This window comes from Harmonia axyridis, chromosome 3 (genome assembly GCF_914767665.1).
Source record: "Harmonia axyridis chromosome 3, icHarAxyr1.1, whole genome shotgun sequence".
Classification (NCBI taxonomy): Eukaryota; Metazoa; Arthropoda; class Insecta; order Coleoptera; family Coccinellidae; genus Harmonia; species Harmonia axyridis.
Genome location: NC_059503.1, coordinates 56,904,289 through 56,921,609, shown reverse-complemented (window position 1 = coordinate 56,921,609; position 17,321 = coordinate 56,904,289). Strand labels below are relative to the sequence as shown.

At 38.3% G+C, this 17,321-nt stretch overlaps 1 protein-coding gene across 5 annotated transcripts in view; it reads left to right on the top strand.

Annotated features, from left to right (window-relative positions):
* LOC123676690 overlaps positions 1–15,565 on the top strand; it is a 129,497-nt gene extending 113,932 nt beyond the window's left edge. For 3 of the 5 annotated variants that reach the window (XM_045612812.1, XM_045612809.1, XM_045612814.1), the window contains exons 9-10: positions 10,670–12,622; positions 12,739–15,565. In XM_045612812.1, coding sequence (XP_045468768.1) covers positions 10,670–12,622; positions 12,739–14,021 — 3,236 coding nt within the window. In that variant the 3' untranslated portion in view covers positions 14,022–15,565. The remainder of the gene's footprint in view (positions 1–10,669; positions 12,623–12,738) is intronic. The other 2 variants (XM_045612813.1, XM_045612810.1) reach the window with 1 other exon arrangement.
* The last annotated feature ends 1,756 nt before the right edge of the window (positions 15,566–17,321 follow it).

Sequence of the window (17,321 nt, the reverse complement as noted above, 5' to 3'; positions counted from 1 at the left end):
GATGAAATAGAGAGGGTTACTAAAATGAAATACTTAGGATTGATTTTAGACGAGAATTTAAAGTTTCAGTTTCACGTGGATTATATCGCAAATAAAATGTCCAAAAAGGTTGGTTTCATATCTAGAATAAGGGGTAAAATTGATATGAATACGTCACTGATGTTGTTTAGATCATTGGTACTTCCTCATGTGGATTATTGCTCGTCAGTTATGTTTAATTTAAATAAAGGTAGCATAGATAGGTTACAAAAAGTGCAAAATAGAGGTATGAGAATTATTCTGAAATGTAATAAAAGAACTCCCATAAGAAATATGTTGAATTGTTTGAAATTGATGAGTGTCAATCAAAGGATTATTTATAGAACATTAGATTTAATATTCAAAGCAAGGAATAAAATGTTACCTGAATATTTGAGTGAAAACCTAAAATTTGCTAATGAGATACATAATTATAATACACGACGTCGAGATGATTTTTACATAGAAAAAGTTAATACTACATTAATGAATAAATCCACATTTAGCAGGGGATTAGTTATCTTCAATAATCTACCTGAAAAGATCAAATATTGTAATAATTATAGAGAATTCAAAAAATGTTTAATGAGTTATATTTATGAAGAATTTAATTAAGTTAGTGGATTTTATTTGTATTGTTTTCAATCTTAACTTCGGGAATATCGTGGTCATCGAAATATTTGGATGTTTTCGATATTATTCTTGAATTTTTGTTTATTTCTAGCTTCGCGATCAACATGAAATTTCACTTGAATCTTTGAATCATTATTTCACTTTTAAATAGAATATTTCATTCTGATCAAATATGTAATTTTGAATTTATCAGGAGAACAAGATTTTGAAAGGCCATATATTCATATATTTTTCTGATCGAGAGATAATGTTTCAAATTCCGAAAATTGCAGTTAACAATAAAAAAAAAGATGAAGAATCCACACAAGAGGGATTACCACCACGTGGTTTTTCGCTTATCAGTCAAATTTAGGTAACCATTCATTTCCACTCTGGCGCTCTTGTACATTCACTTCATCTTCTTTCTTTTTTTCAAGCAAATGAGTAGAAGGCAGAACTGTACGAAGACTTTCACTAATATTTCAAAAATGTATCAGTACTTTGAACAAAGCAAAATCAAAATCAGATGTGATATTCTTCAATCTTCTTGTTGTCGGTGCAAGTGTGGAACATCTGTGGAAGTCGTAGTTTCTTGTAGAATGGTCTGAACTCTGTTGAATTATTCTCCCTGAAATGCCGAGTTTTATGGGCATTCAGGCTGTTTTCTATTCGACCGTTCACAACGCCTTTCTACGGATCGCTAAGGGGTGTGGCTTTGATTATTCCAAGTTTTTACACCGAGTTCTTCGGTTTTAGGATTTTCGTTCTCGGACAGAATATTTTCGAGGGAATCGATAGATTCCCTACAAGACCATTCCTACTTCAGAATGAGAAAATTAGTAATCATAAAAGATGAAGGATCATACTGTAATGATGAAGCGACTTCCTGCAACTAAAAGGGCACTTTGAAGCGTGAGATAAACGAAAACAAGCACAGAAAAGTTTATCCAATCAAGCTATTGCCGGCCCTTGCGAGATCCCCGAAAAAGACGTGATATTTGCAGAGCGGATTCCCCTCGCCCGGGGGGCATTCTTTGAGAATATTATATGGCCGGCAAAGTGATTGGATCGCAATTAGCCGTCGTGACGCCCGCCCGCGCCCTCGCGCTTTTTAATCGGCCGTGATCGCGCGCGGCGGGATTACGGCGTAAAGCGTGCGCTTGTTCACGTCCCTTTTCACCTGGATTACCGCAGATTAACGCTCGGTGGCACTCGATGCGTCGATAAAGGGTAGGCACTTCGAGGAACGCCGGGAAAGATAAACCGGATTGATCGCCGTGATCCCGGATTCAAAACACCCGTTATAAATACAAAGTATGCGATAGATGAATATTAAATCAACGTCGCGACGTTGATTTAATATTCATCAATCGCATACTTTGTATTTATAACGGGTGTTTTTTTCGAGGTATATAACTTTAAGTTGGCATTACTGTTCAAGATGGCGACCGATTTAACAGCTGTCAAGTGATTTATTCTCAGTTTGGTTTGGCAATTCATCATGAATAGACTCACGCCTGAACAACGCTTGCAAATAGCGCAATTTTATTTCGAAAATAATGGTTCTGTGCGGCATACGTATCGCGCACTACGTCCATTTTATTTTGTTTAGCGATGAAGCGCACTTCTGGTTGAACGGCTACGTCAACAAACAAAACTGCCGCATTTGGAGTGAAGCTAATCCTCAAGTGTATGTCGAAACACCGTTACATCCAGAAAAACTGACTGTTTGGTGCGCTTTATGGGCTGGTGGAATCATTGGTCCGTACATCTTCAGAAACGATGATGGCCAGACCGTTACAGTCAATGGTGATCGGTATAGAGCCAAGATTACTAACTTTTTCATTCCTGAATTGAACAACCATGATGTCCAGGAGCTGTGGTTCCAACAAGACGGCGCAACATGTCACACAGCTCCTGCCACAATCGATTTATTGAAAGACACGTTTGGTGACCGCCTAATTTCACGTTTTGGACCTGTAAATTGGCCTCTAAGATCTTGTGATTTATCACCGCTAGACTACTTTCTGTGGGGCTATGTAAAGTCATTGGTCTATTTGGATAAGCCACAAACCCTTGACCATTTGGAAGACAACATTCGCCGTGTTATTGCCGATTTACGGCCACAAATGTTGGAAAAAGTCATCGAAAATTGGACGTCCAGATTGGACTACATCCGAGCCAGCCGTGGCGGTCATATGCCAGAAATTATATTTAAAATGTAATGCCACAAGATTATCTTGCGGATAAATAAAATTCATGTCAATCGAATAATCCATCGTTGTTTTATTGCAATTTGAAGTTCTATAGCTCTAAAAAAACATCCTTTATCTTAGTTTGGGGATCATTATTTTTTTAACCGTTATGGACTAGATTATTCTGAAGGTATGTCACGGTTGTAAGTCGTTCGAAGTTATCGTTCGATAGGGTGCATATTTTACACACTCCTGGAATACTCTTTTTTGAAAGTGGTCGATGCTCGGTCGGCCATCTCGTTTAAATAGATTTAGATTGTTGGTTAGCTAAGACAGCTGAATGAACAAGGTGTTTATTATCGATGATTTCCAATCGCCTAGACGTATTAGGTGCAAAGTTAACATGTCAAAATTTGGAAAAATCCTGTAGAGGTATTTTCTGATCGCATTCGCGGATTGTTTGGCGACGGTATTATGAAAGGATAACCGACGGTTCGACCGTTGCTTCAACTACCAAATTCCTTTCTAGAAATACGGAATTTGGTAGTTGACGTACGGCTCAACCGTCGGTTATCCTTTTATAATATCGGCCCTAACCCACATAACCGACGGTTGAGCCGTACGTCAACTACCAAATTCCGTATTTCTAGAAAGGAAATTGGTAGTTGACGCAACGGTTGAACCGTCGGTTATCGTTTTTCAATACCGGCCCCTTACCCACATAACGTTTTTTCCAATCAATACCGATTCCTTTCATTCGAATCTCATAAAGATTTGTTGGTCCTTGTTGGAGTAACCATAATCTTGTTCACGGAATTTTAATTTATGTTTAACGCCTCTTGAGAATTTAAACCTCGCAACAATTTTATCAGTTTTAGCTCTGACTATTAACAGCGATATCGTTCTCTAGAGTCTAGAGATCGTCGTCTAGAGTCTAGAGGACAACCATAACCTTAGGAATCGCCACTCAGTTGTGGATATCGCGTTACCTCAGTCCTGCAGTCTACAATGCGTTTCTATGTTTTGCCTTGTACAGGGTGGGCAAATTTCAATGTTTTAGCACTACAACTTTTGAACCAGAGGAGATAGACAAAATCTGATACCCGCTTCTCGATCTCTTTTTTTGAGAAACTAACAAGGGTAGTATTCATTTTTGGCCACCTTATTTTGTTCTCGAGTTATAAGCGAAAATTGGAAAAATGGCGATATCGAAAAACATTTATATCTCCGCTAATACTGATGATAGAGCTCTGAAATTAAAACATTATACAGGCATTTTTTACGTAGAATCCAGTGGCGTGCTCGTATTCCCAAAAGGGTTTTTAATTACGAAGCTATGACCCAAAGTTATGTTTTTTCAAATGGGAACACTAGATTTTTGTGTCATTTTCTGAAAGCTTGATTTTTCCTGATTTCAAAAATATATAACATCGTATGATTCGGATCAATATAAATAATAGAAAATGGCCAAAAACCTCTTTTCACCTAAGAGTCTCAATATTTCTATGGTTTCAACTGTTGATGAACACAGAAAAATTGAGCTTTCTATAACAAGAGCAGTGTCCTTCCGTCAATCTGATTATTTCTATGCTTCTCACTTATTTCTACAAAATTCGAATCTAGATATGTTTTATAATTTTTTTTATCTAAAAATTGATTTGGAAATAACGAAGAAACCACAAGATCGAATTTTTCAATCGAAAGAGTTGTATTGAGATGCATGTATCAGGAGATTATTTACATAGGTCTCCAGAATCAATACGCACAAGTACCAATCCATTTTAAACAGCATATGAAACAATGCATATCTGATTGAACTCAACATTTTAATTACGAAGGGACAAACAAGAAATAATATTTAACCTAATAATGACAACAATTGCACAATGCACAGTCGACACCTCTTCTCGATATTTCAATAGATGAATATTTGAAACTGTGTTCAAGGTATCTAGGAAACTTTTTCCAAGTTCGTTTATCTTTTCGAAACTATTTGTATAAAATAAATATAGATTCGAATTTTGTAGAAATAAGTGAAAAGCATAGAAATAATCAGATTGACGGAAGGACACTGCTCTTGTTATAGGAAGGCTCATCAAAAGTTGAAACCATAGAAATATTGAGACTCTTAAGTGAAAAAAGGTTTTTGACCATTTTCTGTTATTTATTTTGATACGAATCATACGATGTTATATATTTTTGAAATCAGGAAAAATTAAGCTTTCAGAAAATGGCACAAAAATCTAGTGTTTCCATTTGAAAAAACATAACTTTGGGTCATAGCTTCGTAATTAAAAACCCTTTTGAAAATACGAGCACGCCACTGGATTCTACGTAAAAAAGTGCCTGTATAATGTTTTAATTTCAGAGCTCTATCATCAGTATTAGCGGAGATATAAATGTTTTTCGATATCGCCATTTTTCCAATTTTCGCTTATAACTCGAAAACAAAAGAAGGTGGCCAAAAATGAATACTACCCTTGTTAGTTTCTCAGAAAAAGAGATCGAGAAGTGGGTATCAGATTTTGTCTATCTCCTCTGGTTCAAAAGTTGTAGTGCTAAAACATCGAAATTTGCCCACCCTGTACATTAGAAAAGGAGAATTATTCATCATACGATAAACCATTTTTTTTTTCGGTTCACATGATTATATCAGCTCAACATCCTAAATACTCAACAATATTTCATGTTATTCGACAAATCCACACGCCTAGTCGATCTCCTTAGAATGGCTGATGGATCCTAGCAACCCAACATCTCCGAAATCTTTTCCTCGCTGAAATTCTCGATACTCGGCCGATCAAGCAAATACGCCCGAAATGTAAAGTAAACGACGATCGAGGCCCCCCGAAAGAAACTAAGAAACGCCGCGGGCCTACAGCTAGAACGGGGCAATAACACACACCGTGTTGTGCGTATCGAGAGCCGGCGGTATCGGCCGTCTGTCTCTTCTTCGTCGGCTAAGCTGCCGCGGGGGATTTTTCGCTTCTTCCAAATGAAGTGATCTTCGAGAGTACCGCCGTTGTTTGCGGAAGGGGGTTCGGTTTTTTATTTTATTAGCTGGTGGGGAGTAGAGATGGGTTCGTTTGGGACAAATAAAGATGGAGGTTCACAGACTGCATACTCTGTACAGACATTTCGCGTCAATGCTCTTTGCTGAAGATGGTGTTGTGCACCTTCAAAAGTTAAAGATTAGAACAGAAGTGAAAAGGGAAATTGGAAAATCGGTATCTTCAACTTGATCGTTTTCGATAGTGATCGATGTTGTCATATCGAATTAGACAGAACTCAGAAAAGCGACTGAAGAGTTTTTGCGCAGCCGTTCAGTAATTGAATAAATTTCAATAATAACTCAAAAAAATGAGAATCTTCTGAATTATGAGGTTTCCAGAAATCCTGGTTACGTTTCAATTGGAATTTTTTTAATCCATTTTTTGTGTTAGTTGTCAGACTGACATCTGATTCGAACATTATTCGAGTATTAATAGTTATTTATGCAACTCGTGCAAAAATTGTTTATTGCACTCGACGTGTTGTCCAACTCGGCCTGACGGCCTCGTCGGACAATTTCTCGTCGAGTGCAATAAACAATTTTTGCACGAGTTGCATACAACATTTTTTCTACGTTCATGCAAAAAGCAACAAATGATTTAGTGAGGTGCGGCACTAGGTGTAGGAAAATGAAAAGCGCAACTTGAATACTTTATTATTAATATCGATTTGCATTAAAACAGGAACTAATACGTTACGAACAGTTAAACTCAAACTTTATTTTTACCCTCAATGTTGAAAGTGAATGAACAATTCGTGCAATTTTCAATATGAATATTTCGTAGTGAAGTACTTTTTAAATCCACTTCTTGATTTTTTACTGCTGTAAACGTACTAGTACTTGGTTACTGTACATCGTTATTTCCTTCAGGCTGAAATATTTGTTTGTCATGATGACAGCACGTTGAAGTAGAATGACAGATGAGTGCAATAAAAACTTTATTGCACTAGTGCAATAAAGAACTTCTTTTTCCACTAAATACAGTTCTATAAAGTTTTGCTTTTTGGATGAATGTAGAAAAACATAAATAGAGGGAGTATACGCGTTTTCACATGTCCCTAACATGTATAGATTACGTTGTCGGATTGTGATTATCATGTTGAATGTATATTTTATTGAATGAAATATATTTATTTGAGTGATTCTCAATTGAATATGCAAATTTGAATATTTGGAATCCGATATTTTTCCTAATTGTCGAATTTATAGTATGCAGAATATTTATTATTTTCTGTATCTACCTGCTGAAATCCAAGGTTTGGTAACTATTGCTCCCCTTGTGTCATCCGTTGTTTCACGTTGTTCGTCACACTTGAAGTTTGTTTTCTGAATTTCGGATATCTTAAGGTATTCATCTCAATATATTTTGAGTTGATATGAATCGTTGATTCACTATGGGACATAAGAAGTGCGTTCTTTGTGGATAAACTCGCGAATTGAATAGAATATAGTATCATTGATATGTTTTCATTTCCGCGCGCTTCATGTCAAATTTGATAGTTCATGTTGGGGACATAATTTTCTTACTGAAAATGACATACGCTCCCTCTGTGTATTACTCTGAGGATTCGAACATGCATTTATGCATATCTACTTTCACCAATTTGATGGCATCATCTGATTCAAATCAACAAATACGCCGAGATTGGATATCGTTCATTGAAAAATTAACAGTACCCCGCATACAGCGGCTGAAAATTTCCAATATTCAGCACGTACAGTTGTGCAGCCGCATTTTTCAGTTCGAGACCTCGGCTCGGTGGAGGTTGGGTATCACATGGGATCAACGAGAGTACAGAACCCGAAAACGATGACGGTAGTTTAATCTGAAGGTAGGCGAGTAAACGAACGCTATAATCTACCTTAATTAACTGGCAAAATCAACACTAACACTCGCCCGGGTGAGGAGCGTAGCGTTATCAGAGTGAGAAACCGCGAATTTGCCGCTCTGGATGGCCAGGGATGGATCGGGGATGATTTTAGGGGTACGCCGATTCAAAACCGGGAGAACTTAATCTCGGGTAGTGTTGAATAACCCAAGAATTTTATAATTTCAAAGTAATAAGAAACATCACACTAAGAATATGTAAAAGAATATTTCTAGGGCAAAACCTTTCAGCAAATTAACCTACCGGAAGCAAGGTAACAACTCTAACACTGCAGCAAAAATCTACAAGACAATTTGCCGCCCACTACTAGAGTATGCACACCCAATATACAACAATTGTAAAAGACCAGCATTGAAAAATATAGAAATAGCAGAAACAACAGCGCTTGGGACCATTACAAGAATGAGGCACCCAAATAAGATCCTCCACAATCCACCAAACGTTTTATTCTATTCAACCAGCAAGATTGAAGCAATAAGATCCAGACTCAATACACTATTAACCAGATTTGTTGAAAAACAAGACGATGTATTAGCTCTCTTCCAAGATGATAACAACCACAGTTCCTCAGGAACACTCCCAATATTTAACATATTAAGAATTTAACATGAAAACAATTTTTTTATTACCAGAAATGTGAAAAAAATGTATCTGAAAGAACAGGCTGAAGGACTCAAGGTCACTTTCTCCGCAATAAATGATAGTTATCTATCAATCTATCTATATAAGAAACGTCTGGTGGTCATTTACTTCAAATTCGAAGATCTGGAGCCAGGAAAAATGATGTTTGATTCCTGGAAACCGTCCAGTCATTGAAAGATGAAAAACAATCTGGCACTGCAAGCCACATTGGTGATGGACTTGATGGAATCACCAATGAAATGCTCACGTATGGGGTGAAGGCATCACATAACAACTGACGAACTTAATCAATAAGATTCTACACTGCCACATAATACCTGATGAGTGGAGGGTCAGCAAGACAATGCTCCATTTAAGAAAGGCGACAATGCCATCTAACTATGGAGGAATCAATCTTTCTTCGACCTCGCTCGAACTGACCAAAAAATTCTATCGAAGAAAATCTATTTGAGGGACAAACAGAAGGGCTGATCAAGAAGGTCAGGTAGTTAAACTGAAAGGCAATAAATTTGGAAATAGAGAAATTCGAATACTTTGCTTCGACGATGATGTAGTATCAATAGCGAAATGCGAAGTTGATCTTCAGAGACTATTGCATCAGTTCAACCTAACAGCGAAGAAATTTCAAATGGTTAGAAGAAGATTGGTGATACAGAAAGCAACTGGTCTTGCTTACTCGAAAATACTCTTTCAGGCCAGACCCATTGAGAAGATTTAATTATTTTCCATTTCGGCTGATGTCCGACAAATACACAAAATTATATTTAATATTGCATCACTACTCATGGAAGCTTTCCAAGAAAAGCTAATGTACTTCAATTTGTGATCATCTGGCAATATTGCATCCATTTGCTCTCTTCCAATTCTTCTGGTATTTAGAAATGTATCGTCAAAAATTGCTCAATTGTATAACAAAAACTGATCGAACTCTTTTTGGTTACCTTACATTTTTCAGCCAACCACACGCCATAAAGATTGCGCATTTGGTTATCCCTCGAGCCCATCCCTGACCTAGGGCTTGTTGCCGCAGAAAATACTCCCGATCCAACAGATTCAACCTTTTCGCACACCCCCATCCTTCCGCCTCGGTCCTCCCGAACCGCCCCATCCCGCCCATCGAAGTTCAACAAAACCCCCGAAACTCGCTCGCTAATTAAGAGACGATTAATTAACTTCAATTATAAGGCTTTAATTACGTTGGTTAATATCTTGTTCTTGTTTCATTACTTTGGTCTGAGCTGCTCCATCTAGAAATATCACTGCTCGCGGTGGATTCGAGCCGCGGGCGATATGAACGCTGCATTAAACCAAAGAAAAACATCGAGTAGGGCTGTTTTTCCATCTTTGAAGTAGTCGAAAATACTCGGAAAACCGCGGTCGTATTGCCATTGATCGCCGCCAAGTGGGTGTTATGGGATCGCTGTAGTCCACATCCGGAACCCTGCGGAACTCCATAGAAAATTATCGCTCATGGTCATATGAGGAGGATCTCAGAGTTAATTTCTGGGCGAAAAACGCAGTGAAATCTCGACAGAATTGCAGGTCATTGTCTTCAGTTAAATTTGTTGAATGTGCAAAACTTTAAATCGTTCTTTCAGAGTTCTGAACTTCAAATCGAATGACAAATTCAATTGTGTTTTCACCATTTATAATAATTTAAGAAGTTGATATTTTTGCACGAGATGAAAACCGTGTGGAAAATGTTCCAATTTCGGTCGAAAACTGAACGATTCGTATACTCATTGATACATACCTCATTAACGGTGATCGGTACATCAATACATCCGAAAAAAATCTCGTTATTCCTGTCTAATCGACGCGCGTCCAGCATGCGTAAAAAGTGCTTAGATGTTTGATATTTCTGTAAATACCACAATATGTTACACCCGCAACTTATGCGTCGATTGGAAACAATATCAAATTCTGAATCGTTATAGTAAGCAACATCGTGATTCTATGTGGGTAGGGTATACACGTTACTGATATTAAAAACGAATCTCGTTCGAATAATGATATTCCCAACGATTTATTTTTCCAAATAACCAGTGAAAAGATTTGAGAATTGATTATTTTATCATACATTACTAATGAAATTCTTGAAAACTACTTATAGCTTCTTAATTTCATACAAATAACACTTGGGATATCAACATAAAAATTGATTGATATATGAATGATGTAAAACTTCGAGGCGATATTTCTTTCTGTATTTAATATTTTTTCTTTTGAAAACATAATCTCATGACTCCGTTTTGTTTCAGAAAAAAACACTCAAGGAGTATGCATTGTTTGCAATGCCCAACTTGGCAACCACTTACATTCCCGCCCGCTACCGCCCAACCAGGCAACGCAGTACGGTCTCCGGGAAGATGAAGTTCCCCAGAATGGCAGGGTATGTAACACATGTCGCTGCAAGGTAGTACGGTCCCGTTATACACATTGTCCTCTACCGCATTGCCCCAACCCAAGGGGTAGGGTCAAGAGACTAAGAAGTTTCCCTCAGCGGCTTCACGAGCTTCCTCCGGATCTCAAAGAAAGCCTTCTAGCCGAATTCAACACGCCCTGCGGCGTGACAAAGTGCTGTTCCGCATGTTTCAATAGGATCCAAAGGCGTTTGGGTCCGGTGGAAGAGTGGCCCGAAGAAGAGATCAACAAACTGAAAGCAACACTCACGGAACTAGGAGCGAACTGGCAGGCTCTGGGCGATAGGCTGGGCAAGACGCCCAACCAGATCAGAGCTTTCTATTCGATGAATCGGAAAAGATTGAACCTGGAGAGCTGTTTGGGCGATAGGAAACCCACGCTTACGGACGAGGAAGAAAGCGGAAGTTCGACTTCGAGTTGCGAGGATCAGCCTGTCACCACGCTACGATCGACCACTGTTACGGAACGGGAGAGACACTCGAGCGACACGGCCAGTGCCGCGGAGAGCCCGCCCGCCTTGGCCGGTTCCGCCCAGGTACCTATCAAGAAAGAGGACTACGACTCTAGTGCAACCGAAACGGCGGACGAGGCACAAACGCCCGACCACTACCAAGGCTCCGCCACCATAACGCCCGTGGTCCCCGATGGTCAACCGAGACAGAACGCGTCTCCGCTGAGTGTGAAGGATCTGGTCCTGAACGTCATCGAGTTCTCCCTGATGAAGAACCCCGGCAATCAGCAACAGAATCAGAACCCGCCCACCAGCGGCATAACGCCTACTATCTCGAGCATACTGGAGCAGGACCTGAACGACGTAACCATCGTGAGCGAGTACAACCTGAATAGCCAGCAGCAGTCTGTCGTTCAACAGAGGCAGGTCCGTAACGACATGAACATCGCGAAGTTGGTGACCCCTTTGATTGGTGCCACCATCACACCGGTGACGGGTCCCATTCCACCTCAGCAACCGTCAGAGCAGGTCCCGAGCTGTAGGAACGACTTGGTAGTACTCCAAGTGCCGGATACGAACAGGGAGCCCGAAACCTTGGATCTTAGCATAAAGAAACCGAGGGAATTCCATCAGCCGACGACGATACACAAGCAAGTGACGCCACAGCCAATGCACAGACAGGACCCGTCGCCTCAGCCGCAATACATTTATCATCAAGAAAGAAAAAGTCCGGCTTTCGTTCGATCTGGCAAACAGGGCAGCCCTAAACTGGGCAATCCCAATCCCAAGGCGGGTTCTATCACGTTGGGTACACCTATCATAACACAACCGCGCTACGACGGACTTCTCAGGCAGATGCCTCCCGACCCTAAGATGGGCAGCATAACTCAAGGCACCCCTATACATATACCGCACATGGCCGCAGACAAGAGGGTATACGATATCTATAAAAAAATTGGAAGCGGTCCGCAGGTATCTCAGAATGTAGTCCAAGCTGCGCCTCAACAACCTCAAGGCTTTCCCGGACAGTATCGCCATCAACCGTACAACGTAGAACAGCAATTAAGTTCGAGACAGATAATTAACGATTATATAACGTCTCAGCAGATGCTGGGCAGGAGAAACGATAAGGTCCAATATTACCAACCGGGCGCTATGCACAGGACCCCTCCGCCGCCACAGAATCCACAACAAAGACAAGGTGTTATTCAGAGACACACCAGACCTCCTTATCTTCCACCAGGTCATGAAGCATTGTCGAATTTGTCGAATTTGGTAGATGTTGCTGTTCAGCAGCCTAGTTTGCCTGTGCCTGTTACTCCACCTCATGAAGGATTGGGTAAGTTTCTTCTTTTATGCATTGTGAAATATCGATGATCAGAATCATTCAAAATATATATTGTCTCTCAAATTATAGGCAACTTTTAATGTTATTTTGTTATGTACTAAATTTAGTACATTTCGCAGGTAAAACGATGGCAGACAACATCAGAGATCAACCCCATCGATTCCAGATCATTCAGCAACACCAAAATGTGAGACATCAACAACAACGATTAGAGGAACAGCGTAGAGCTTATCACCAACAACATGTTCAACAACAACAACAACAACATGTTCAGCAACAACAACATGTTCAACAACAGCTCCAACAACAGCAGCAGCAGCAACAACAACAACAGCAGCAGCAACAACAACAACAACAGCAGCAGCAACAACAACAACAGCAGCAACAACAACAACATCAGAAGCAGCAGCAGCAACAGCATCTTCAGCAACAGCATCATCATCAGCAGCAGCAACAACAACAACAACATCAGCAGCAACAGCAACATCAGCGACAGCAGCAACAGCAAATACAACAGTCCAAACCACAGGCGGACAAAAAAGGTGATTCCTCTACCCTGACTGCAGCAATTCTGATAGACGCTATCATTACTCATCAAATCAACCAAACTGTAGAAGGAGGTGAGGAGGTGCCAACAACAAGAGAACCGCCCAGAGCTGGCGATATTCTCTTCCAGAGCTTTCACAGGAATCCTCCGCCCCCTCAGGTTCAAGAAACTGTTGAGAATAGGTCACCTTCAGTCATTAACGTCGAATTGGACTCGGATACAATCAACAAAAACCTGACTGTGAAAGAGTTGACGGATTCGGTAATCAGTCACGATTACGGCGTTAGGCAGCCACCACCATCTGCCTACTATCACATGTCCCAAGAATCTGTCAACGAGCAGTGGAAGCGAAGGTTACAACAGCAACAGAAAGAGAATGAAAAAAGATCTGTCACTCCTCAACACGATGAGAGGCAAATTATCAGGATGGCACAGCCTCAGACGTACCATGTTGAGCCGGTCTCGCCACCTGAAAACAACCACTGGAACGAACAGAATTACAGAAGATTCCAGCAGCAACCTCAGAGTCATATGTCTCCGTTGGATTATGTGAAAAATAGAATCGTAGAAGTGATGCGTACTGAGGATGATAAGAAGGAGAACCAGGAAAATCGTCCAACCGAAAAGGAAAGGAGTAATTCACCTGGAGACATGGTTATAGATGAAGAAAAGAATGAGAGCGATTATCAGTCTAGTACTAGTCAACATCCACAACAACAAAGTGCATATTCAACATACCCCTTTGTCCACAAAGATATGTCTATAACTGATTCAGGTCGCAGAAGTAATGAACCTAAACCTTTATTATCAGCTCAGTATGAACCACTTTCAGATGAAGATTGAACTATTAATATTATTGGTAAGGGAAGAAATAGATAAAGTTAAGTTACACTGTGTAAGGTGTTGATTTTACACTTCTCACCTCTATACAAAGACTGTTGTATAACTTTCAGTTCAATTAATTGTATATATTTGAATAAGTGATATAAAATAGTGGTAAGTGAGGTATCTTTGATATTGAAGTTCTTAGTTTCCAAGTCGCTTTCGAGCTGATAAATTTTACAATACCCCTACATTTTGAACATGTTTGTTAGGGAAGGTTTAAAAGAAGGTCAAGTAGACTATGTATGGTCTTTCAGGGTGAGCCTTTAGCATGTAGATATTTCAATATAATATGTTATAATTAAAATTTATATTTATTTTGGAAAAAATGAATAATAGCAATTATACATATTATTGAATTTGAGCTATACTTTTCGAAAGTTACTTCGGCCACTTTTTTCCAAGCTAAAATACATTTTGAACATATTCTGCCTTGTGACAGAAAGAAACTCTCCGTTATCAGTTGCAAACAGTAGAATTGAAATGATGGATTATTCCATTGTACCCCTAATATTTTTTAAACCAAAGGTTTTGTGAAAAAACTTTTATGAAACTGTCACTAGGCAATTTCAACATTCCACTTTGTACCCCCCACTGAAAGAAACAATATACCGTTCGACGGTGAATTCGAATCGGTAAATGTAGAAAGTGATTTGGAGAATTTGAATAAATTGATCGTCCACGTAATGTTTGATTTGTAGATTTCAATAAATATTGTAGATAGAAATTATACGAAATATCCCAAACATATGTACATATATGTAATATTGAGGAGGTATAGTGAAGTAAGCATTATCCAGTGTTTTTTGGAAGTTTCGATTTGAAAGTCAAATTAGAGTGCAACTATGTTTAAGAAATAGTCTTCAAAAAAGCGATAAAGTTTTTTATTATCATTTGAAAAAGTGCATTTTCTGATTTGAATCCCTTAGTATTTTCTTTGTGTTGGCACTTCTTTAAGAATCAAATAAACATCGAAAAAGAGCTATATGATCTATTTTTGATTTCTATTTCTCGATAGAAATTCCACCTAACTCTGAGAAACTTTGTGGTATAATTAATTGGCTATAAATTATATGAAGTTCTGGTTCCTCATGAACCCTTTTCAAACCCAGAGATGGGTTCATTCTGAACATTTCATTGAGATATAATTTTTTATATTTCAATGTTTATTTGATGAAGGAGTGAAATTTTTCATTTTGTGCATATATGTATGTTAGTTAATAAATATTCACTTGGAGTTGTATATAAATTACTTATAAATAAAAAGTACAGCATGGTAAGATTTGTATATATTTGTGATTTTTTATTTTCTGTTCATAATATATAAGTCAAGGCTTTTGCGTCGAAAGCATATGCCCAGGTTGGGCGTATTAAGACGAACTGATAATTTTTCTACACTATGACATGAAAATGCTTCCAGATGATGTATGTATACACTGTCAATTTTTTAGTTTGTAACTTTCAGATGACTTGTTATTTTGTTGAAATAAATGAATATCAGTTGGTTTTCGAGTTTGTTGATAAAACATATCCTTTTTTGCATTTGTAACTAAAGGGACAGATTCTATAACTAGTTCTTACTTATAGTGATTTAAATGTTCATTTTAAGATTAATTACATTTATACAGGGTGATTCAAAATTCGAGAAGAAAAATCAAAGGGCATATAGAGACTGATATTCTTGATGAAACGAAAAAGAAATTTTTTGCCAATGAAACTTCATTTCAAAATTAACGGAAGTTTCTGTATGCGATTAATTTAATTTCATAAATTACAGTAAGCCTAGAAATGAATAAGTGTGTTGACTGTGACCTAGTGGCGGGACAAAATGTGCTTACCAATTTAAAAGGGGCTTTATGATTTTAGTTTTTTTGTTAAACATGGAGGAGTTTTCGAGTGAATGTTTACAAAACCGTCCCCTTGGTATTTTTCACTTTTTTATTATTTGCAATGATTTTTCACGCTTCAGTTCATGTTGCGCGTATCTAGATAAAGAAACATAGAGAATGTTCTGAAAGATTTTAATAATTGTCGAGACTTCAGGAAGGATACGTACCTTGTTTTGGATTTCAGCAATTGATAGTTCAATTTGAGATTTGGAATTTAATTTGTTGGCAAGAGTTGTGTCGGAATTCTCGCACCTCCAGTGGGATTGGAACAACAGAAACCTCTCTTGGGATTGAAAAATATCAAGAAGTACTTCCTTGAGATACAGAATTTGAAATAGTACGTGCGTTAAACCACTTCAGTTCCTGAAGCTGAGAGGGTGCCTGAGTGATACGTTGTTGCATCAGCTTCGCTGAGTGGGAATTGGAGTGCTATGGCTTCCTGATAAGATCTGGTGTTCGAAAGACTGAAAATAGAAGGGGTTCCATCCTTATAGCAGAGTAATTCATTAAAAGCCGATTTAAGTTGAGTTTTTATTTCAAAATTATTTGTTTAGAGTGAAAAGGATCAATCTTTGTATATTTTAATTTTATTGAATTTGTAAAAACCTGGGTAGGAGTTTTGTTGCCGAATGAGCCAGGCCACCCCTAGAAATTAGTCTATATATTATTATTAATGATTTTTATGGCAAACTAGTATTTATGTAGAATTATTAAACGGAATAGGGAGTGAACACAACAAGAGTTTTAAGAAGCATATTACACACTAATAGAAAAGTTAAATTCTAGAAGTGCGTACATAATTCCCAACTCGAGTTGTGTATTAAATTTTTTCTACTCCTACAGAAGGTGACGAATTTCTTACATCTCGCCAACAATGTAGCTACCTAATTAAAGCAATGTGCAACGTGAAACGGTGCGATTTACTTTACCATAAACAGAAAGCACGATCAACAACCAATACAGTAGCCTCTGAAAAGTAAATCGCGTGGCGATTAACCTTTAGTTGCAGATTTTATAATATTATCAGGGAATGCCGTGCGGAAAGAAATGAGGTAAGAAGTCAGTATATTTGGGGAATATATAGTAATTTATAGCATGTAGTATAAAAATTATTTGAGTAAGATAATTTGTGCGTTAAATGAATAAACAATTCGAAAAGTACTGACATGGAGTTAGGAGCTTTTGGTGCTCGTTCATTCATACGCTCATTGCGCCCTTGGATATTACAGTATTGTGTTTATGAACAGGGTGTCTCGAGATTAAATGTATATACCCTTGCCCAGGTAGAGTAGGACTTGGTAAGTTCAGATTCATTGTGAATATTTATAGTTTCTTCAGAAATCTACATAGTGTTCTTTCAAATTCATTACAG